The sequence below is a fragment of the Desmodus rotundus genome, chromosome 1 (genome assembly GCF_022682495.2).
Source record: "Desmodus rotundus isolate HL8 chromosome 1, HLdesRot8A.1, whole genome shotgun sequence".
NCBI classification, from domain to species: domain Eukaryota; kingdom Metazoa; phylum Chordata; class Mammalia; order Chiroptera; family Phyllostomidae; genus Desmodus; species Desmodus rotundus.
In genome coordinates, this window is record NC_071387.1 from 47678234 (window position 1) to 47702496 (window position 24263).

The following is a 24263-nucleotide window of genomic DNA, read 5'->3' on the forward strand; positions in this document are numbered from 1 at the left end:
CAGATGGAGAACAATATGGTAAAAGCCAAAAAAAAGAGTTAAGGATTCTTCCTAGTCACTTGTGTACCAGAGAAACTGAAGTCCACCTGAGCCGACTCTGGGTCCTATCCTCACTTAGGCTCACTAACAAAGATTTAAACAAAATAAAGTCTAAGCCTAATCTTTCTGGAGCTTTTAAAGAAGTAGAAGGCATATGCAAAAGGAAAAAGAAATTTTACTGAAAATACACACTAGCATACACAGCTAACAACACATACTATATATTATTGGTTTGGTCAAAAAATCCATTTAGTTTTTTCTGTCAAGTAAGAGACACATTTCTCATTTTCGCCAATAACTTTATTGATTTGGATATTTTGAGTATGTTGGCTATCTCCCACATGGCATAACATTGATTGTTCTCTATGTCTCGATTTGACTGCCATCAACTTCAACTGGTTTGCCCAACTGTGTAGCATCATCCAATGAGAAATCTCCAGCATGAAACTTCCCAAACCACTTTTGACACATTCGATCGGTCACAGCACCTTCTTCATACACTGCACTAATTTTTTGTGTTTCAGTTGCATTTTTACCTTTCTTAAAATAGTAAAGCATAATATGCCAAAAATGTGTATTTTCTTATATTTTCAGTAGTAAAATGGCTACACAAAAATTAGGTAATTTTGGTAAGCTGGTTTTTTTAATGCCCGCTGATATGACAGCTGTCACAATACAATGTAACAACATTCTTTCCAATGAAGTTAAAGACAACTAAGCACTAGAGCCATCTTATGGAAAAAAACAAACTTTTTGTCCAACCCAACAACATATACAAAATATATAACAATATATACATAATACATGAAATAGCTAACAAGTACTATCTAAATACTTTTTCCTTTGTTAACTAATTTAATCCTCCCCCAAATCTTTTGAGGTAGGCAGTACCACCTCCATTTTAGAGATGAGGTAACTGAGGCACAAAACATTTAGGCAACTTGCCCAAGTTAGAGCAAAGCCGGAATTCAAACCCCGGCAGTCTAACTGCAGAGCCTATACTCCTAACGCCTAAGCCATGCTGCCTTTCACTGGCTTAGGTTCTGGGTCAGTGGTGTTTTCTAGCCAAATACAGGATTATAATTTTTTTAAAACTATTTTATTTATTTTTTTAAAGAGAAGGAAAAAGAGAGGGAGAGAAACATCAACGTGAGAGAGAAACATTAACCGGTTGCCTCTTGTGTGCTACCCAACTGGGGACCAAACCTACAACCTAAGCATGTGCCTGGACCGGGGATCGAACTGGAGACCTTTCACTTTGCGGAACAACGCCCAACCAACTGAGCCACAAGGGTCAGGGCTCAATTTTTTTAAAAGTGATTTTATTTACATTGTAAACAATGTCATATTGAATTCCCATCCAAAGAAAAACTAAGTTCATCCCAATATAGTTCCCAAAAAGATGTTCGAGACCCAAGGTCTATCATTCTGATGTTTCTCTTTAACAATGTCACAGAAATGTCGCAGAGGGAATTATAGGCTGTTTTTCCTCTTATAAAATAAATTCATTTCCCAATAATAGTAGATAGGACAGAAATTAGCAAAACTGAGTGACTTACACAAGAGTTACTGCTTGTAAAATTAGGCGTTATCACTTTTAGCTCTAGTTTGAATTTTAAACTTAATCAGAAGTGCCGAGTGAGTCAAAATATTATGTTAGTTTATACTTGCCTCTTTGAGGAAAATCTCCATATCTTCCTGACTCTCAAATACAAAGGCTCTCAAGTCATTTGGTGGAATATGATTTTCAATATATTTGGCATTTTTATGATCTTTCATATTGATCTAAACAAAACAAAAGTTAATTGTAATGAAACCCAATCTGATTACTAGAAATTATATTTAACTTAGATTTATTTAATTAGATTAAATTTAATGATTGAGAAAAAGGAAGACAAAAGAAAGAACTTGGTATTGAAGGGTCAACAGTGTAAAACACCTACTTAATCTAATTTACCATCCAAAAACATCCAATACATGGTAAAATGAAAGCTTGAATAGTAGCCGATGCATAGTGGTTTTGATATTATCTAATAATAAAGTTCCTTTCTGGTCACTCATTAAAAACATTGAAACAGTTTTAGATTGTGTTCTAAAAGTATAAACATTTCTCATCTATCTCCAAACTTGTAATATTTTTCTTCTTAATCTTCAAGAGGAATTCATACTATACATGGCAGTAACTGACTGGTACAAAACCTTATGAAACGAATGGAAAAAACTAGCTATGAATTAACTGTAACTATTAGTGTCTTCAGGAGAAACCCAAGGTTTGTACCACTAGAGCATAAAAACATAATGATTTATTTTAAAATATTAATTCATTTAGGCATTTCCGTATGCTGAGACTCAACAGTATTGAAGATACAAAGATAGGTCAGGAAAAATTGTTTTAAGAAGAGTAAAATCTATTATTTTACAAATAACAGAGTATAATAAATCTTCATAACAGAGGCATATAAAAAACACTATCTAGAAAATTTAAAGAAGAGTAGCTCCAGCAGATGGAAATCAGCTTTCTTAAACTATCACCCGGACAAAAACACTATAAACATTTTAGTGTCTCACAATTTGGTGTGTGTGGAGGGTACCAAATTACTTTACTGGTACTTTACCAAATGAAAGAAAATGTATGTGGGTATCTGCTACAACTTATAGAGAGGATAAGCAATATGACCACAGGAAATTAAAAAAATTTTTATAGCTGTGGATAAGCCATCTAGAACTTAGCTCTCATTATCATTCTCTTCCGGGGTGTACTTGTCAGAGATACTCTGTCATGTCAGAGTCTGGAGCCCCCATCTTGTGTAAGTTGGTTACATGGTCATTCAATTCTTTGATGGATTTCACTTGCTAATTTAGGTATTAAGTCCCAAGGAAGTCACACAAGAAGGGGGTCATTCACTGGCCAGTTAATTAATTTCCAGCAGTGACTGATTCAGTTTTTCCCAAGTGTAATGCATACACCACTGCATTCATGGTCTGGTTTCCTGACATCCTGAAGGAAGATTTAGCCACCTTGTTGTTTCTGCAGCTTTATCAGTTTCATAGCATGTTCCTTCTCATAAAATTGGTGAAGAAAATGTTTGGTAAAGTTCTCCGAAGCCACATCTTCAGAGTCACAGTAGTAAGAGACAGGTAGACAGAGGAAGTACATGTAGCACTCCAAGATGATCTGGTGGTTAATGACAGCATCTTGTTTCGTAAGTTTTAAAAATGAAATCTTTCTATACATTCTATCCTGTTACCTTTTTTATAATTCACGAACATGTCACAAATGTCCTTTTATATAAGTAAATAGAGACCTACAGTAACATTTTAACAGCCATTTTTAATGGCTGCATAGTACTCCAATGTATGGAATATAGCACAATTTACATACTAAACAGCGTATCTGAAAACTTCCTTTTTTGCCCCATCATTCTGCTATTACAAACACTACTGTGATGGCTATAAGTGTAAAAATATCTTTGCACACTTCTCCAATTCTATATTGAAATTTTTAGAAATAACTCATGGAAACAGATTGCTAATTGACAAGTTATATGACTAAAATTTTAAGCTTATATATGGTTAATTTGCTCATGAGGGTGGTAACATTTCAACTAAATCAAGGTTAAATAAGTGTGTATGGGAATACAGTTGGAAGGAGGTAGTAGGAAAAGTAAAGGGTTATTCCAGTAAGGGTAAAAAAGCAGAGTGTATCTTTTTATCTCAAAAATTAAAAAAATGACAATATATGCCAGGTAGTAATCTGACTTAGTGATAAGCTACTATTAAAAAACCAAGCGACAAGAAAATAAAATCTAATAAAGTTCTAAAGTATTATTTTGAGATTGGCATTTTAATAAAAATTCGTTGACAATTAAACTGGATTGTAACTTATTTTATTAAGAATTACCATTTTTTCTTGTATTTTCTTCCAATCCTTACCAAATTAATCAAAACAGTAATGCCTGGGTTCAAAATAGATATTCCCTTCTTAATCTGTCAAAAATAGTTTAATAATACATTATCTGAGCAAGAAGAGAATATATTATGCATATTAATTTTGCTAATGTAACACAAAATTTAAAAACTGTATGAATGATTTTAATAAAGTATAATACAACCACAAGTTATAGAAAATAGAACTTTTCATGAGTCCTGCAAGGATCTATACTGCGTTCTTTGCTCAAGTATAGGAAATTATCTAGCAAAAATAATCCTAAAGTCATCTAGGGGCAAGTTTTAAGTTTATATTATATATGTGTATCTAATATATCATCACCAAAGAATGTGGTTTTTACTTTTGGGGACCAAAGTTACTATTTTAAATATTTTTATATAGAAGTCTTCCTAATAAATCCAGGGCCACACTTCATTAAGCGATTTTTAAATATATAAATATACTTCACCCCATTCTTGATGACCCATGATCATCAATAAGAGCTATTAAATGTTTCTAAAGTTAATAAACTGTTGGTTTCACTCTCAGAATCCTCATAACGCTCTGTTTTTGTAGCCAGAGATTTTCTGGTCTACTTTCTGTCAGGTGCCTCATATCAACATATTTATTTACAGCAGTTTTCTACCTCTTTGGCAGTATTTAATCTATCGCCTGCTATAACCTAAGAATAGCAATTGCCAGAAGGTACAAGCTAACCAAGCTAATTTTATACACGATTCTGAGTCAATCAGTGCCATTTTCATATTTCTTTCTAGAAAAAGTTCACAAATGTATTGATCAAGGTCCCTTTAAAAAAGCTCATGTACGGATTCAGCAGTATACCAGTTGCTCCAAGTCTGGTAATGGAAAACCGGGGGTATAAATAAGACTAAGAATTCTTTAACAATGAAAACCTATGATGATTACAATGATAAAACTAACGGATGCTACCGACATAAAATGTCTTACCATGAGCATGATGGGCTCATAGACTCTTTGCTTAAATTTGTCTTTGTTATTTCTCAGCCATAAAACAGCATCATATGTGTCGCGATATCTCTGTCTCAGCTTATCTTCCTTTTGATTCATAAGATTGTCAAATTGTATAATTTGATCATTCACACCTAAAATTGGAAAATGAAACGAAGTACTGTTTCTCTGAAAACTTTCATTAGTAAAATCATCTAATAATAATAAAAAAAACCCCCTCAGACCCACAAGTTGAAAACACTACTCAGCAAGTTCCCAATGGGGTGAGAAAAACCCACCCTCAACAAATCATTCTCAAATTTCCAAACAACTGCAATAAAGGATGATCTTTGAGCTACCAGAAACAAATAGGTCATGTAGACGAGAATGAGAAAATATGAGACTACAGAGACAATCACAATAGGCATTCAAAACCTGAGAAAAACTATTTTCAACTGAGACTCATATATACAACAAAATCAAGAAAAAGTAATAATAAAGATAATTTTCTGGAATGTCAAGACTCTAATTAATTCCCAAATACCTCTTCTTAGGAGGTTACCTGAAGATGTACTCTAACAAAATAAGGGAGTTATGCAGGAAAAACAGAAGACATGGAATTCAGGAATAGCTTCATCCCACACAGACAAGGATCTGACACAAATTCCAGATGACTGCCATGCAGGAGGCTTGGAGAACAGTCAGTCTAGAAAGGACAAGTATGGAAGGCTCCAGAACTCAAGAGAATGCCTGGTAAGACGTTTTATTTATTTTTTTGTTTAAGGAAATGCTAAAACAAATGGTGCTTTTTAAGAAACGTAAATTCCAACTTTTAAAAAACCTATCGATGAAAGACAATTAGATTATAATATACTACCTGACTCCGCTGTGAACAAGTTTCATTGTGAAACCATGAATAATACTTAATATTTCTAGCTTTTAGAATTAACCCATATACAAAGCACAAAAAAACTTGATTATGGTTCTCAATAAAATGTTTTCAGCCTTAAGAATATAAAAGCGAGAATAGAGACTAGAGAACTTAGAGTGTAAAAAGGGAAGGATGTGTCCTGGCCAGGGTGGCTCAGTTGGCTGGAGAGTTGTCCTGTAAACAAAAAGGTCATGGGCTTGATTCCCAGTCAGGGTACATGCCTAGGTTGTGGGTTTGGTCCTGGTCAGGGTGCCTACGAGAATCAACCTATCAATGTTCCTCTCCCTCTCCCTCTCTCCCCCTCGCTTCCTTTCTCTCCAAAGTCAACAAGCAGGTCCTCAGGTGACTATAAAAACAAAAGGGCGGGGCGGGGGGGGGGGGTGTAGGGAATAGGGAGAAATAAGAGAATGGGGTACTAGTATTTTTGATGAATTAAGTGACAAATGATAAAAAGATATATTAGTCATAATAAATCACTAACACATTTTAATGATTAATAGCTAATATGAATATAATAATCACATTTGAGAAATTACAATAATAGGGAGGAGAGTTACGAGCTGAAATCACATCTAAAGTAACTATCAAAAGATGATGTCTAAAATTGACAAGGCAGGCTATGGTAAAGTAAGGATATGCTGAAAATATATGAAGCACAATTAGAAAAAAACTGATAAAACAGTTAAAAGTGCTTATACTTGAGAGGGGGTCTGGAGGCTAAAAGGAGTTGGGCTACCCTTCTGCTCTAGTTTTTCTTTTTTTTAACCATATACATCTCATATTTGGTAAACATACAAAAACAGGTCTTTTAAAGAATTGATCTTAGTCACATATACTGAGCAGATCGAATATGACGCCTCCTCTATTTGAATAATGTTACAGATCCATCCACACAGTCTACAGCACAAGAGGCAAACACGAGGCCTGTGGGCCGAATCGGCCCTCCACTGTGTGTTATCTGGCCCCGCACCTTGTTTCTACCCAGCGGCAGTGCCAAGCTCCTTGCCCCTAGTTAAGGAGTAGCTACATTTATACAGTCCTTAAATTACATTCGGTTCTTTGAAGGCAACCATGAGGTTGATGTGGCCCCCAGCGAAAATCAGTTTGGCACCCCTGGTCTACAGGAAATAAAAGCAAAGATGTAACTGGACAGGCTTCAAGGAACAAAGTAAATAGAAAGTTTATAAAGGCTAGAATAAAGAGTTTAAATTTGATCTGAGAAATAATAGCGAGTGACTTTGTACAAAAACAAAGCAAAGCATTTTTAGACTGACTGAATTTAAAAAGGTGACATAATCTGACTGAAGACAATGACCAGCCATGGGCAAACCACGACGCATGACAGATACAGGTAATCAAGGCACTAAGTTGGAAGAACTGCACTGAGCTTCCTCAAAAGGGAGACTTGAATATTTAAAGGCATGATAACAGGAGAAGAAGAAAGCCCAACACTAGAGATAGACCTTCATTTTATAAACATCTCTTCATCCTCAGTTTAATAAAACTTACTCTTTCTCTCCTTTTCTAGAGTTTCCCTCTCTTTATGCTTATCAATTATCTCACTTTCACACAATGCCTTTTCATCTTGAATTCTTCTCAGATCGTTTGTAATGGCATCAATCTGGGGTTGAAGATTCACGCAGTTTTCTGTGGTCCTCAGTTCATTTTGCAAATCTTCTATCATTTTGCGGGTATTACTTATTCTCCTCTGTCGGTCATGCTCTTCATTTTGTTTCACTGTTAAAGCCTGCTGAAGTTCCTCAATCTAATAAAACAAAAGACAGTTAGTACTGGAGACTGTTTTTTGTCCTGGTTTATAGGGCTTTTATAGTAATGCAGTTTTAAAATGCAAACAATCTAAGAACATAGGTGTTTTCCTTACTAAAAGGCATCTTGCTAGAATTAGACTGTTACCCTTACTAGGTTACCTATATAAAGATATTCACTAATATATCCCATGTCCCTAGAGCAGTGTTTAGCATATAGTTCACACTCATTAAATATTTGCTGAATAAACAAAATGCTTATAAAGCCAATCAGATTTCTAAGTATTTATAGGAAGTAAATGCATGCTTCATATCCTGACACCAAAATTAAGTCATGTAGTATACAATACTTTCAATAAAGTAGGAATAACAGAAATGATGATTTCACCCTATTAATTTTAAGCTAAAATAACTATTTTCTTTCAAAAAATTATCTATTAACACTTCAAATTAATATTATGTGATTCTTAAACATCGACGTGTATGTTTAGATTTGTTAACTTATATTCAGGGTAAATTATGTTTCAAAAAACTTGTATCATGTAAGATCTCAGTGAAATTTTTGTCAAAACCAGACACAGTCTACCTAAGACAGAGTTAAGATTTTAAGACACACACACACACACAAATATACACTACTACAACCACTTTATTAAAAAATTAGAATTTTGTATTAAAAAATCTAATATGTTAAATACCCTTAAAAATTTACATTTTAATGCCTAACTATAGAACACATGTATTTTACTAAACAGCATCACTAAGAATGTACTGAGAGCAATTTCTCATTATCTCACATGTCCTTGCAAAATATAATTTTAATAACTGCATAATGTCCTGTTAAACAGACATACCACATTTACCCATTCTCTATTGTTAGAAATTTAGGTTGGTATCAATTTCTTATTCCTAAAAATTTAGCTTTGAAAGTGTCAAGATAACGAACAAATAAATATATGCCAAAATCTCCTCTTCTGTACCAAACATACAGGAGAGAAAAAAAAATTGAAAAAATTAAGTTACATATAGGAAAATTAACAATGTTCAATGCGCCCACCTAAAAGAAGTAAGTGGACAAGAAGCCATAGAGTTCAGTCAGGAAGTCCACCCATTCAGGAGAATAAATAGGCATATCACAGAAGAGAGGAAGAGAATTAAGAATCATCAAACACATAAAGAAGTCCAGGTCCATGTAAAACAACAAGAAATTTAAAATACAATCTTGTCCTCTCAGCAAAATACAGACATTGTAGGAACCAAAAAACCATTCAATGAACTACCATGACTAACCCCATCAGACCTATGTTTAGCTCTGGCACAGTAAGTCCAAGCCTCCTAGGTAACCAATCTTCTTGAGGATACCATCCCCATACTGCTATCTTCCATTTCTATGAATGATCTCTCTTCTTGGACTAACTGAAATTTGGCTATTCCTGAGATGCTTCTCCCTAGAGCCCTCTGAGGTAGTGACCTTTTCCTGCCATAACCCTTCAGAGGTGAGGAGAGTGTCCTGATTAATCCCCATTGTACTACTGCCTCCTTTAACTGAGCCCCACTTCAGTTCCTTTTAAGACCACGTGATCAGACTTTACCACCATCATCTTTGTTGCCAGGTTAACTACTCCCTCAAAATTCTTCCTCACCCCCTTCATTCATTGATGACTTTAGCAATGAACTGACTTAATGTCTTCCCCTCCATCATTACGCCTGTTATCATGAGCCTTCAACATACATACACAAAACTCAATCTAACTCTTTGGCCTCTGTGTTCCTTGACTTCTTCAACTTCACCCATCTTTTCCTAAAACCCTCTTCCCTCATCCTCCTGCTTTTACAGCTGTATTCTAGCTCACGTAAATCCCCCCAAATTATAACACTTCTGAAAAGTCTACTTCCACAATCTTACTCTTTGATCACCATTTCTTTTCCTTCCATTTCACCTATTGTAGTATTGCTATTCCACCTACCCTATAACCCCACAGAGTCCTGTAATCCACTGACCCTAGTACCTTTTCAAAAATCCATCAACCCCTTTATTCCCTAACTTAACCTGTTGAGGTTCCATGACCCACCACTATAACCACTCCCTTGCAAAGTCCTCTTGACCTTTTACTAATCCTATGTCACACTAGCCAAGAGAAAGCCTAGTTCTTTTTAAACCTAACTATATACCTTCTATCTATCTGTATTTAGGCAATTACACTAATTGGAGAAACACTCAAAAATGGGCCACACTTTAAATTTATGGCCATAAAACCCAAATAGGCATTTCAAACAAATGTAATTTCTTTAACAAATGTAATTTGTTACATTCTGAGATGAGTACACTTCTCTCCCTCCTTCCTCAGCCCTTTATTGCTACAGGCCCTTTACTTACTCAGCTAATGTTCTTGCTTACACTTCACTACCAGCATAGTTAAAATCAGAACAGTCTGATGAGAGTGCTTTCCCTGTCTTCAAATCTATCACCCTAACCTCCAGCACTACTCACTCTGCTCTACCATGTATGGAGAGTTCTTGAAGCTGCCTATATCTAACCCTCCAAGGCTACTCCAAGCGGTGCTTCTTAAATTATTTATGGTGAAGAACCATTTATTAAAAAATTTCAAGATATCACAAGTCAACTTTTATTCATTACAACTACAATAAATTACTAACAAACATTTTCAGAAACAGTTTGGCAATTGCTTCAGAAATTAAATGTACACCTATGATAGTTTATTTCTAGATTATCCAAGAAAAGAAGCAAAAACATATGCCCATACATAAATGTATATGAAATATTCATGGAAGCTTTATTAGTAACATCCTCAAACCAAAAACAAACTAAATGCCCTCTAACAGTGAATTGTGATCTTAAGAAAAATGAGAAGAAAAACATTAAATTGAACAAAAATAAAAATACAACATATCAGAATTTGTGGAACATGCTTAAATAGTGATGAGGGAAATTTATAGTATTAAGTGCATACAAAAGAAAAGATCAAGTCTCAAATCAATAATCTGGGCTTAAAACCTCCCAAAATATACCTACATCAGGCAGAGCCAAAGAAATACTAAGATATGAACACACATCAATGAAACTGAAGAGAGAAATACAATTAAAAATGCTAGTTCTTTGAAAAAAAGCATTAAAATTAACAAATCTCTAGCAAGAATGACAAGACTTAACACAATCCCAGAAGACACAAGTTACCAATATCAGGAATGAAATGGGTATCACTGTATCTTACAGACCTCACAGACATCAAAAGGATAAGAAGAGAATTCATATACATGTATATTTGACAACTTAGAAAACACGGACCAATTCCTTAAAAAACACTAGCACATCTCATCCAATGTGAAAAAGATTAATAGCCCTATAGTTGAATTTATAACGTTAAACTCCTGCCCAAAATCTCCAGATCCAGATAATATCATCTGAGAATTGTTTGGTATATTTAAAGAATAATTAACAATTCTACACAATCTTCTCCAAAAATATAAGGAGGAAACACTTCCTAATTCATTTTATTAAGCTAGTTATTATCCTGATATCAAAAGCAGACAGTACAAAAACTAAAAAAAATCTCTCATAAATATACAAAAGTCCTTTAACTGTTAGCAAACAGAATTTAACCATATGTAAAAGAACAGAAACAGAACCAGAAAAATGGAGATCACATGGAAGGTTTTCAGTGGAGAGAGAGAGAGGAAGAGTGGGGAAGGGAAGGTACAGAGAATAAGAAGCATAACTGGAAGTCATAAAAGAGGGAGAGGTTAAGAATGGCATAGGAAACAGAGAAGCCAAAGAACTTATGTACAACCCATGGTCATGAAGTAAGGCAGAGGATAATGCTGGAGTGTGGGGGGCGGTGCAAGGCAGAGTGGGGATAAAGGGGAGAAAAAAAATGAGAAAACTGTAATAGTACAATCAATAAAATATACTTAAAAAATTATAAAACTGTGTTGATAGGCTATAATTTATATGAAAATAACAACACAAAGAAGGAAATGAAGCTACATGGGAATAGTTTGTATGCTACTGAAATTACACTGGTATTAATAGGAACCAGATTACTATAAATTAAGATATTATTTCAAAGGTAGCCCCTAAGAAAATAGCTCAAAACATATACAGTAAAAGAAATAAGGAAATTAAAATAGAACAGAAAATATTTAACATAAAATGTGGCAATAATGGAGGAATAGGTGAAAATAAATTAGCAAAATGGCACATGTAAATCCTACCTTGTAATTACAACAAATGTAAATGTGTTAAACATTCCAATTAAAAAATTATGACAGGTAAAATGGATAAAAATCCATGACCCAAGTATATACTGTTTATGAGAACACACTTAAGACTGGAAGACACAAAGAGGTTTCAAGTAAAAGGATGGAACTTTACATAGTCAAATAGAACTCCTTCCCTCTCCCAGCAATCCTCATTTCAGTAAAAGGCACTACTATCCATCAACTGTGAAGTCAAACTGTTAAATGTGATCCTCAATTCTACCACAATTCAATCATTACATCTACTTCCTAAGCAACTTTTGTTGGTTAAATTTTCTTGAAACCACCAGCATCTCTTGCCCAGACGACGATAAAAGTCTCCTAAACGAACTCCCCACTTTTATTTTTGCCCCATTTCATCCATTCTCCAGAAGGCAGTATAGAGTTCTTTAACAATAAATAAATAAAGGACTGTTTCTCTCTGCTTTAAAGCTTTCAAAGCCATCTCATGGTTTCTTACTCCATTTACAATCAATTTCAATTTCCTTTCTTTTTTTCTTCAAGGGTCATCTAATATAGTCTTTGCCTATTTATATCTGCTACTTCTCAGGAATAATATTGGACCAAAGAGGATACCGAGGCAGAACTGTCAAAGTGTTGAGAAAAAATTATCATTCTGAATTTAATATCCAGACATATTAATATTCCAGAGTGACTGCAAAAAGTTTTTTCCTGACGTACAAGGACTCAGAATGTTCATCATCCAAAGAGCCTCACTGTAACGCCTACAGAAACTACACAGCAAGGAAAAACTGCGAAACTCCCTACCTCTTCAAAAGATGGAGCTGGCAGAAGTGTGATATAAAAAGTAACATGATCCAATAAAACAATAAAGTGTATCACTAGACCTAAGTAAAAACATAATAAAAAATAGCATTTTAAATAACTGACAAGCAAAATTTCTGATATTCACATGGAGTGGAGGAAGAAGAAATAAAAGCTAGTTATGATTTTTGTCCTAAGTGGAAGAAATACTAATTAATCTTTTTTAGAAAAATGTGTTATTTAAGCTTTAAGAGTAATCAGTAGACTAGGTTTAGAATATGTAACTTTAGAAAAAACAGATTAAGAAAACCTTGATCAATAGCAACAAAGTGAAAGGGGCACAGGAGGAATCAAACAAAAAGCAAAGAAAGTAGAAAACAACGGTAAATATGAACTGGTTAAACTCGTTTACTGTAAGAAGTATATCACACCAAATAGAAAAAATTTTCAAAGCAAAACCCAGTATATATTATTTACAGTAAATAACACAAAGCATGATGCAGAAAGAACAAAACAATAAAGCTTTAAAATCTAGGAAGAAAAAACTAATATAATCTCATGAAAAAATAGACAAATCCACATTCACAGGTATTGACACTTTAAAAAATAATAAATCAGATAGGTAAAAAGATAAGAAAGACATTTGTGTAAATATAATTATAGTAAGCCTGTTCTAACACATGTATCTTCACACCTAAAGACCGACTACATTCTTTTCAAATATATATATAACCAAATATACAAAACCAAATATAAAATTTCAAAGAGATCTCAAAATATTCTAAAATAAAGTCATAAAGGCCACATTTACTAACCATAAAGCAATATAACCAGAACTGTACATAAAAAGGGCTTAAAAACTCCATACCCATAAAATGAAAATAAAAACTCCTATATAACCTTAAATAAATGAAAACATTAAAATAAAAATGATAAAATCGGCCCTGGTGGGGTGGCTCAGTGGGCTGGTGCATCATCCCATGCACTGAAGGTTTGTGGGTTCAATCCCTGATCAGCACACATACCTAGGTTGTGGGTTCGATCCCCAGTCGGGGAGTGTACGGCATGTTTGTCACATCGATGTTTCTCTCTCACATCGATGTTTCTCTCTCTCTCTCCCCCTCTCTCTCTCTCTAAAATCAATAAACATATCCTCAGGTGAGGATTTAAAAAAATTATAAAACTTAAAACTGTAAAATATAACAAATTAATACCCTAAAATATATTTATTAAACTAAGAAAAACTCTGCAAAGAAACCATCAACAAAATAAAAAGGCAACCTAAGAGAAAATACTTGCAAATCATATATATGTGGAGTTAATATTCAAAACATGTAAAAATTTCATATAATTCATTACCAAAAAAATATATGATTAGAAATGGGTCGAAGATCTGAATAGATGTTGTTACAAAAAAGACATACAGATACATGAAAAGATGCTTAACCATCACTCATTACAAGAGAAATGCAACTCAAAACCACAAAGATGTATCACTTCATACCCGTGAGAATGGCTACTATCAGTAGCCAGGGGCAAGGTTGTGGATAAAAGGAAACTTGTTCACTGTTGGTGGGCATGCAAATTGGTGCAACCACTATGGAAAATAGTTTGGAGGTTCCTCAAAAAATTAAAAATAGAACTAGCATACGATCTAGCAATTCCACTTTTGGGTATTTATCCAAAGAAAACAAAAACACTTCAGTTGAAAATACATATGCACTCCCATGTTCAATGCACCATTTTTTACAACAGCCAAGATATGGAAACAATCTAAGTGCTCCTCAATGGACAAATAAAAAAAGAAAATGTGATATATACACAGTGGAATATTATGCAGCCATAAAAAAGAAATCCTGTCACTTGCAGCAACATGGATGAAACAGGAGGGCTATACCAGGTGAAATGAGCTCACAGATACAGAGAACTGTATCTGTAGCTCTAACTCCTCTAAAAATAGAACACCCCTGCCCCCCGAGACTCTTAGAATTAAGAAATGTCAGGTATAAAAGACATCACATAGAAGAGATTACTCCAGCTCTACCTCCTACCCAATGTCCCTGCACCCAACCCATACAGACCTTGAGCAATAACACTGGCAGGCAAGCTTCTGCCAGGAAAACCTGAGGTTTATTCTTTAGAAAAATAAATGAAAGAGGCCTGGAACTTGAAGATAAAGGCAAAGAAAACAGAGTGAGGCTGAAAACTGGGAGATTAACAATGCTTCAACTACCAGGAATGGTCCAAGTTATATATCTAACCCTAAGACAGATAATTCAAAATTCAGTTCCTGAACAGTCCTGGAAAATAGAACTCCACATACATTTGGGGATCTGTCAGCTAAAAAATACACTTTCTTGACCAATCACCCTAAAACAATTTTGCCATCAAGCCCCACTCAAGAAAAAGAATTCGTAATCAGCTTTTTAATGCCCTACTCTTGACATAACTGAATAAATTCCTTGTAATTTAATTTCTGCCATTAAGGTAATGGAATACAATTTTATTACTACCCGAATTAAAAACAAACAAAAGAAAACAAAAACTATGGCCACACAGATGCAAAGATCATAATGCAAATCTATGAGTAGTTTTGAGCAATTTTTCCTAATTATCCTCTGTGCAAGTGTTACACTTTCAAATATTAGTTTCCCTCATAGGTTAGGATAAGAAATAGAGAATGATAAAGATCTTAGATAATTCCCAAGCAAGAGACTGTCCCCAAATCCAGACTCAAACATAACTGTTAGGGCAAATTAGCATGAAAAATTAGCATAATTTTTCAATATAAAATCTTACATGTTTATCTTTCTTTTCTATAACATCTTGTTTTTGTTTGCATTTTTGAGATGTCTCCTTAATATCTGTTGCCTGTGAGATTGAACCAGAAAGGGGGAAATTAGTTAAGAAGTTAAGCAAGCAAATTATGTACTCCACCCATCCAAACATGAATGTGTTATATAAGTTAACCCTCAATGCTTTTCCATGATTTCTTTCAAACCAAATACATAATTATCACCAAAAATACATTACTTGCAAATCTATATAAGGTTATTCCTATTGATACCGAAAATAACTGCAGCAATATGCAGACATATTTTTTTAATCTCTTCACACTTATTTTCTCACATTCTTTCACTTGATCCTAAAAACAATCCTACAGGACAGCAGGGTCCATAGTTTTAAGCCATCTTCAAAAATAAACTCTGACTCCAAAATCTCCCTAAAGAATGAAGGTCATGATCATCAAAATTTTAGTTATATTTTCAAAATATAGGCAATATTCCAAATGCCATTATACTATTTATTCTAAGAAACATCAAAGTGTTCTGTATCACCCTCCTCCAAAAGGGTATATATTTAGAAAGACAATATAATAAATTCATAAAAGGAGTTCATTGTTTCTAGAAACACTACTCTGAATCCTCTTATAATTAGAACAATCATGTTTCATTTTTCTCTTTTCCTATTTTGGTATTTCTATGAATCTTCCAATGGTGATTATTAGAACCTTGAAAGCCCTGTGGTGGTAGAATTCTAGTTAAAGAATTTAAGGAACCAAAGCAACAAGGAAATCTGCAAAATATTTTTCTATGTGCTAAAATAAAATAGAGGAAGTCCAAAATTGAGCCAGAAAAGTACTTTTGCTTTGATTCGAGCCTCCAAATTGTGACGCTGCTTTTCGATTTCTTCAATTCGACATGTCATAGGAATCTGTCCATCTTTAAGTTTTCTGACTTCATCCTTCACTCGGTCACGAGCTAGCTTTACTTCTTCATATTCTTGACGAACATTTTCATATTCCTTGTAATTATAAAAAAAAAAGAAGTTAATGCACTACTAGTTTAAACTAACACATATTCTAAAATTAAGATACAGACAGAAACTAAATCTATGAAAAGACTGTTTTGACATCCATTTGGCAAGTTTATTAATATAAACATTTGCCCTCTGAAACAGCTTCAGAAATGGTGAATACAGACATAATGATTTACTAAGAGTCTTGATGTTCACTGAGCACTTATCTCCATCAGTAGTCTGGACTCTCTGATGTCCATCTCTTCCTGTTTCTGAAACCTATAACCTAATGGATACAAAAATGAGGTTCTCCTCTAGTCTTTCAAGGAAGAAAAGATACAGGAATGTATAAAGAAGCAAAAGAAACTCAGTTATGAAAAATAAAAATGAAAAAAGTAGAAGACAAAAGGAAAATGAGTCAAAAAAACGAAGAAGCATGAGGGAAAAATGATGTTTGTCATGTTATAGGAATTAATAAAAATAACTGGAACACTAAGAGAACAGTAAAGAGTGAATGAGATTAAGTTAAAAAGAGAAAAGAAACATTAGAGTAAAGCACAAAAGAGTAAAATGAAAAGTGACTTATCAATAGTAGAAAGTAAAAAAACCCCCAAAACAAAGACTTCATAAAACAAGATAAAATAGGTGCAAAAAAATAATGGATGTAGAAAAATGTAATGAAAATGAGCTGAAGAAAGGAAAAAGTTCAGTAATGGCATTATGGGACAGGGTATGATGAAGTAGGGGCAAGGTGGGGAGAGGGACACAAAAAGAGATGCATATTTTTCCAATCTAGTAACAATTATTTCCATCCTAACCTTGGAACAAGCATTATAAAACTTTCTTATTCCATTTTACCCACTGTATAGGAACGCATTATGGGAATTGAATCTTTAGCCAAACTGTGCTCCTAAATAATAAAATATATGTCATACAAAGTTTACAAACAGTAGCTTCAGTAAAGCACGTGAGAAGATTACAGCCGTGTCTAAAGCTGAATTTGATATTAGTGGCACACTCCAAGTAAATTTTCAGTGACCAGAGGACACTCAAAAATTTATAATTTCTACATGTGTAAACATTTTTAGATCTTAACAAAAATATCTTTAAGGATTAAAATCTGAAAGGAATCCTACATTTGAGTTCTTGGACTTGTTACTTGTTATTACATTAATATCAACATAGCACACAGCTATATAATAACACAAAAAGACATAAATTTTATTACATATGATATAAAGCAAAAATGAACAAAAGCAGCTAATTTGAATTTTAGCTCTTCTTTATAACTTTTCTGCTACTTAAATAATCACTATTTTAGCCTGTAATAATAATTAAGACTTACCACCCATGGCCTTTTTGCTTCAAGCATCTCAATCAAATCTAAGTGTCGCTTACGTTCATAGAACCTCTCCACATCTTGTTTGTATCTTTCATTCCTCTGAATCATTTTCTCTAGATATTCAGTTTTTTCTTTGCATGAGGTCTAAAATAAATATTTGTTTAAACAATCAGTTTAACTGAAAAGACAACGGGTCAATTTTTTAACAATAAAAAACGCACAATGCTAACAAATTTCACAATAAAGAATTCCACAGAAGTTGTTAAGTACTATATAAAACTAACATGCACACATACGTTATTCACATTAGGCTCTAGGCTCTATAATTTATTAGTCATGTAACTGTGAGCAAGCCTTGCCACATCGCTGAGCCTGGACTTCTTGCCTAACGAAAGTAAGTTACCTGCCTCATTCATCTCAAGGGTAGAAGCTATTTACTTGCTATAGGTGAAAGTTCAACAATAGCTATCATGTGATATGCAAATGAAAATACTATTATTAATGTTATGAACACCCATGACTTAAAGACTTAGAAATAAGATGAAGGAAAGCTAAAATTTAGTCTTTAAATTGCAACGCAGAATAACAAATACAAAGATGTACTTAGAATTTAGTAGAATATACTCTTTTTTCATTTCACAAGACAGTGGGAAGTTTCAATGAGTGTTTCAGATGGGAATATTAGATTGTTTGATATGGGAAAAGGTAAAAGGACTGATGGAGTACCTGCACTAAGATAAAATAATTACAACTCCTTTGGTCATTCACTCTGAATAAGTGCAACAACAAAAATAATATTAAATTATAACAACACATGATCAAGCACAGACAGTTACAGTTTAAGAAAAAGCATCAGCTTACAAGATTATTATAAAAATGTATTAATGTATTTTAGTTGATCCCTGAAAAATGATTAAATAAAAGACCTTTACAAATGATATGCAAAAAAGACATTTTAAATTTCTATGTTTTATTAAAGCTGAAAATAAAAACTCCACACTACTACTAAATGTATAGTTTTCTTACAAAGTCTACCCTCACGTAACTGAAAAAATATGAGAACTGGCTCACAGAGACACAATATTAAAAGCTGTATGGTATCGGCTGCACTACACAAAACCTTCCACATTGCCTGGCATATGGGAGGCACTCAATAAATATCAAATGAGTAAGAGAATAATATTTAAACTCCCTGAGAGGAAAAAAATACTTTATATTATTATTAGTCCTTTGAAATTCAATTAATAACATATATTTAATGAAGTGATAGTCAAATTTTTCAAACTTTACATTTAGCAAATCCATTCTCACTTTTTGTCACCTAATTAATGTTAGCAATACAAGCCTATGTGGAAAAAAAATGACAAATATATGAATTTACTCAATGAATCAGAATTCACTTTCCCACATTTTGAGAAATGGAAATTAATGAGGGACAATAAAAATGAGCCGTCCATTATAAATACCTCTAGTTGTTTTTCTTTCTCCCTGAAGTTTTTGAGCTCACAGTGGTATCTGTGCATTTCTGGAGGACCAATTGATTTCTCAGTAGCTTCAAGTAGTTCAATTTTACTGAGTTTAGCAAATTCTCCAACTTTATCCTAGAACACAAAATTTAAATATCAGCAACAATTATTATTTACAAATACCTTCAAAACACATTTCACTCAATGATCTCAGTTGTCAAGATAAAATAAAAAATCTTTATTTTGAGATGTGATCTTAATATGAACTCTGTCCTTTCACATATATTCTTTAAAATAATAAAACTAAACTTAGGATATAAACTGTTATCCTTTTGAGAACCTTTAAACAAATTTATGTGAACATCTTCTTACACCATACACAAGAATAAACTCAAAATGGATTACAGACTTAAAGATTAGACTCAAAACCATAAAAATCCTAGAAGAAAACACAGGCAGTAAAATCTCAGACATTTCTCATAGCAACATTTTTTCCAATATATCCCCTTGGACAAGAAAAACAAAAGAAAGGAAATAAACAAATAGGATTACATCAAACTGAAAGTTTCTGCACAGCAAAGGAAACCATCAATAAAAATGAAAAGATAACCTACTGGATAGGAGAACATATATGCCAATGATACATCTGATAATGGGTTAATATCCAAAATTTATAAAGAACTTATAAAACTTAAAACCAAAAATACAAACAATCCAATTAAAAAATGGGCAAAGGACCTGAATAGACACTTCTCCAAACAGGATATACACATGGCCCAATAGTCATATGAAAAGATGCTCAATGTCACTAATCATGAGAGAAATGCAAATTAAAACTGCAATGAGATATCACCACACATCTGTCAGAATAGCTATCATCAGTAAGGGAACCCTTGTGCACTGCTGGTGGGAATGCAGATTGGTGCAGGCACTGTGGAAAGGAGTATGGAGTTACGTCAAAAAATTAAAACTGAAGCTGCCTTATGACCCAGTGATTCCAATTCTGGGAATATAGCTGAACAAACCCATAACACTAATTCGAAAGAACATATGCACCCCTATGTTCAGTGGAGCTTTATTTACGAACAGCCAAGATTTGGAAGTAGTCCAAGTGCCCATCAATAGATGAGTGGATAAAAAAGCTGTGGTACATTTACACAATGGAATACACTTGGCTGTGACAAAAAAGGGAAATCTTACCTCTTGAGATTGCATGGACTGACCTGGAGAGTATTATGCTATGTGAAATAAGCCAGTCAGAGAAAGACAAGTACCATATAATTTCACTTATATGTGGAATCTAATGAACCAAATTAACAAACAAAACAGAAACAGACTCCTAGATACAGAGAACAGACTGACAGCGGTCAGAGGGAAGGTAGGGTTGAGGGACAGGGTGAAACAGGTGAAGCGATTAAGTAAAAAGAAAAAACAAATACACCCCCAAATAAACAAACAAACAAAAAACCCTCACAGACACAGACAAACAGTATGCTGATTTCCAGAGGAAAAGGGGGATGAGAGGCAGTAGAAAAGGGTAAAGGGAGAATAATTGGTGATGGAAGGAGACTTGACTTGGGGTTGTGAACATACAATATAATATACAGCTATGTTATAGAATGGTACCCCCTGTGAAACCAACATAATTTTATTAATCAATGTCACTCCAGTAAAGTCGATACAAATTCTATGTCAATATTTCCTGGCTGAAAGGTTTATATTCACATAATAAATAGTTTGGAATAAAAGAAAAAATAGTCCCCTGAATGGAAATAATCATCTACCATGCATCATTTGGAATGTTAAAAAAATAAGTAATTTTAAACATCTACTTCCGGAAATCACCTGACATCAACTGATAAATGCTTTCTAATTTTAATTTTTATTTGATAAGAACATGTAATCAAACCATTTCTGAAGAAAAAAATGAACTATAATTCAGTTACTGTTACTAGACAGTATTCCAAGACAAATTTAAAAGGTGTTTGATTTTAACATTTAACATGCATCACCAAGATGTTTTATTTTTACTGAACTAAAAATATATAAAGGTTTTACAAAGCATGTCAAAAGATTTAAGAGTTTTAGTATATCAAATATCTTATACAAAATCACTGATTAAGTTGTTAAATGAGCCCACAAAAAATAGAAGCACATAACGATTCAAGCTACTCTCTGTACTTGAAAATAATACAACTTTATTTTCTGAACAATACTCTATAACATAGACTTTTTAATTAATTGAAAATTTCCAAGTTACTAGAAAATAAGATTGTACTTTAAGACACTGATTTTTCAACCAGTGTGTCCTAAGAATTTTTAAAACATACAACACCTAACTATTTAGTCAGGGGCACTGACTTCTTTTCCCTTAGATTGTCAAATGAAAAATGGTAACAGCCAACATAATCATAGCTATCCAGTGTGAATGAATCAAAATTACACCTTTTTTTTTTTTTGTCCAGTGGGCAAAAAACACTTTTTGGTGTAACACAGAGAAGTTTAATAATTAGTTTATGTGTGCCAGGAGATGCTGGAAGAGATGCTACCTTTTAAAAATGCAAACAACTTTAACTGAACAACAATAAAGTAATTAAAATAAATAAAAGAATAGTTAGTATTAAGGCTACTATGCTCAGTTTAAATAATAATCTTTACAATATCCCTGAAAAAGTATTTATATCCTCAGATAGCATAAAAAGGAAACATTATTTACAGAGCTTTCCCAGCTTCACATTTAATTCTCTCGTACCTGAGGTAGAAACTGGCAAAGATTCCCCACTTGAATATTTAAGGCTGCAACTTTTTCTTCTACTATTTTCTGGGTTGTTGATTTTTTGTTGATGTACCAAAAGGACTGATTTTTTGCCACATCAATCTCACGGGTAATTACAAGATTTCCAGAAGTCCTGAACCTAGTTAAAAAATAATTTTAAAATCTTTACATTCAAAATAATACAGTATTTCAGAAATAAAATTTCCAAAATTCTCTCGTACCAAAGGTTGCTGGATAGGATTATTATTTTTTTTTCCTTTTGATATTTTGGCCCCTCTAAAGAAGAAAACTTTGACATTTTGTTAGTAATTAACACATGATTTAATACTCTTTCAACATTCAGAATCATTTAGACTTAAAATCCAATGCCAATACTAACTCCTAAACACTGCCAAAGGATTTGCATACCTGGAGCTATTTATCCTTTAATTATGCTGTTCTCCAATCAAATGCACTGACTGCAATTCAAAATTGGTTGGTATATAACAGCACGTAACATTAACAGTTAAACCTTGAAAATCCCTCTACTTGGAAAATGTATGAATGAAACCAACTCTCACGTATGTATTTCCAGATACCAAAACTAGCCTGCCCATGGCTCCTCCTCATAATGCACTCCACTATGGATTCACAGGAGACTGTATCACATGGCTATACAGGAACATTAAACAATAAAAAAATCTGAAAGAAGGGTATTTACTTATTTCTTGCTTTTAAAAGTACTATTGCTCCACACCTCCTATCTATCCATCTATATTCTTCACTGGGAATCAGCAGTATGTGGAAGAAAGATAAATTATTGGTATCCAATAGCTATATGACAATAATTTATAAATGCTGTATGTGTAGATTATACTGTAATCAGCACTCTCCAAGCAGTAAGATTTTAGGACAAAAAAATGTAGTTTTAAACTTACATTTCCAGCATAATGACTAATAAATACCCTTTTTTGATTGTCTTGCTACAAACAAATTAATAGATAAAATGCTGAAACATCTTCATAAATGCACTTATGAGTTAGCATGAAAAAAAGGAAGTCTGGTCAAAATCCCAAGTAGGAAGCCAGGAGTGAAAAGATTAGGGCATCTGGCAAACCAGGTAATCTTGCACATTCATTTTCATGATCTAACAGGAGAGGGGTGTTGCAGACACAGCCCAGAGCTACGAAGGTAGAGTCTAAGAGAAACCACTCCCCAAAGGCTATACTCTCAGTGTAAGAGCAAACTAGGTATCCTCCCTCCTCCTCCTCCTCCCCCCCCTCCCACCTGCAGCAGGGTAACTTTTCTGTCTTAAACAATAGCTTGAACTGTGAAACAAGCAAAAAACCTCCCTGGAGAGTTACTAAACAGTCAGTCTCAAATAGAGTTGTATCTTGAAGTTACATGACATACCTAAGGAGGTTCAAAACCCCTCTAACTGAGAGTTCTGTATATTGTGATCTTGTATTTAAAGTGTCCGATGGTCTGTGACAGAAGTTAATAAAAATTCCCACTGCAGGAAATCTACCTTTACCCTCAAAGAATTAACACAGATAAAGTCCAAAGATAAAGGAGTATCTCTCTGGCTCACTGGCAAAACACACACATGCATGTGCACGCTCACACACATAAAACAAAGCGTCTTGAGACGAATTTAAGAATAAGAACTAGCAGAAGTAACAGAAAAGGAGAATCATATTAGAATTAATGGACTCCAGAATAAAATATGTAGGTTTGACATATTTTAAGAAAAGACTGAAAATATAAGCAAACAACAGGAACATCTGAAAAAGAACCAAAGAGAAATGGAGCTAGAATGCCACACAGAGACATAAAAATAAGAAAAATATGGAAGATGTTAAAAGACATGGATGAATGACTAAGAAAGTATAACATCAGTCTAGTAAGAATTCTATAAGTGAGGGAGACAGAATAGGCCAGAGGCAATATTTGAAGACTTAATAAATAGATGAATTTTCCAAATCACATATTGAAGAAGCCCATTAAATCCCGAACAAAATAAAAAATAAACCCGCACCTAAATATATAATGTAAAATCAATAAAACACCAAAAGAGATATAATTTCAAAATCCTCTTGACAAAAAGAATTACTATGAAAGAAACTAAGGTAAGATTCACAACTGAAGATGATAAAATTGTACTTTGCATGTGCTGAAAAAAATCAATGTAAAATTTTATATCTAGCAAATACAGTTGTCAAGAGC

General features: G+C 33.5%; 1 protein-coding gene across 2 annotated transcripts in view; it reads right to left on the reverse strand.

Moving 5' to 3' along the window:
• SMC5 (structural maintenance of chromosomes 5) overlaps positions 1–24263 on the reverse strand; it is an 87524-nt gene that overhangs the window by 31348 nt on the left and 31913 nt on the right. For both annotated transcript variants that reach the window (XM_024555215.4, XM_024555219.4), the window contains exons 4-11: positions 22035–22197; positions 19283–19417; positions 17820–17960; positions 16319–16480; positions 15476–15547; positions 7377–7632; positions 4937–5091; positions 1711–1824 (exon numbers count right to left, since the gene is read on the reverse strand). In XM_024555215.4, the coding sequence (XP_024410983.1) occupies positions 1711–1824; positions 4937–5091; positions 7377–7632; positions 15476–15547; positions 16319–16480; positions 17820–17960; positions 19283–19417; positions 22035–22197 (1198 nt within the window). The remainder of the gene's footprint in view (positions 1–1710; positions 1825–4936; positions 5092–7376; positions 7633–15475; positions 15548–16318; positions 16481–17819; positions 17961–19282; positions 19418–22034; positions 22198–24263) is intronic.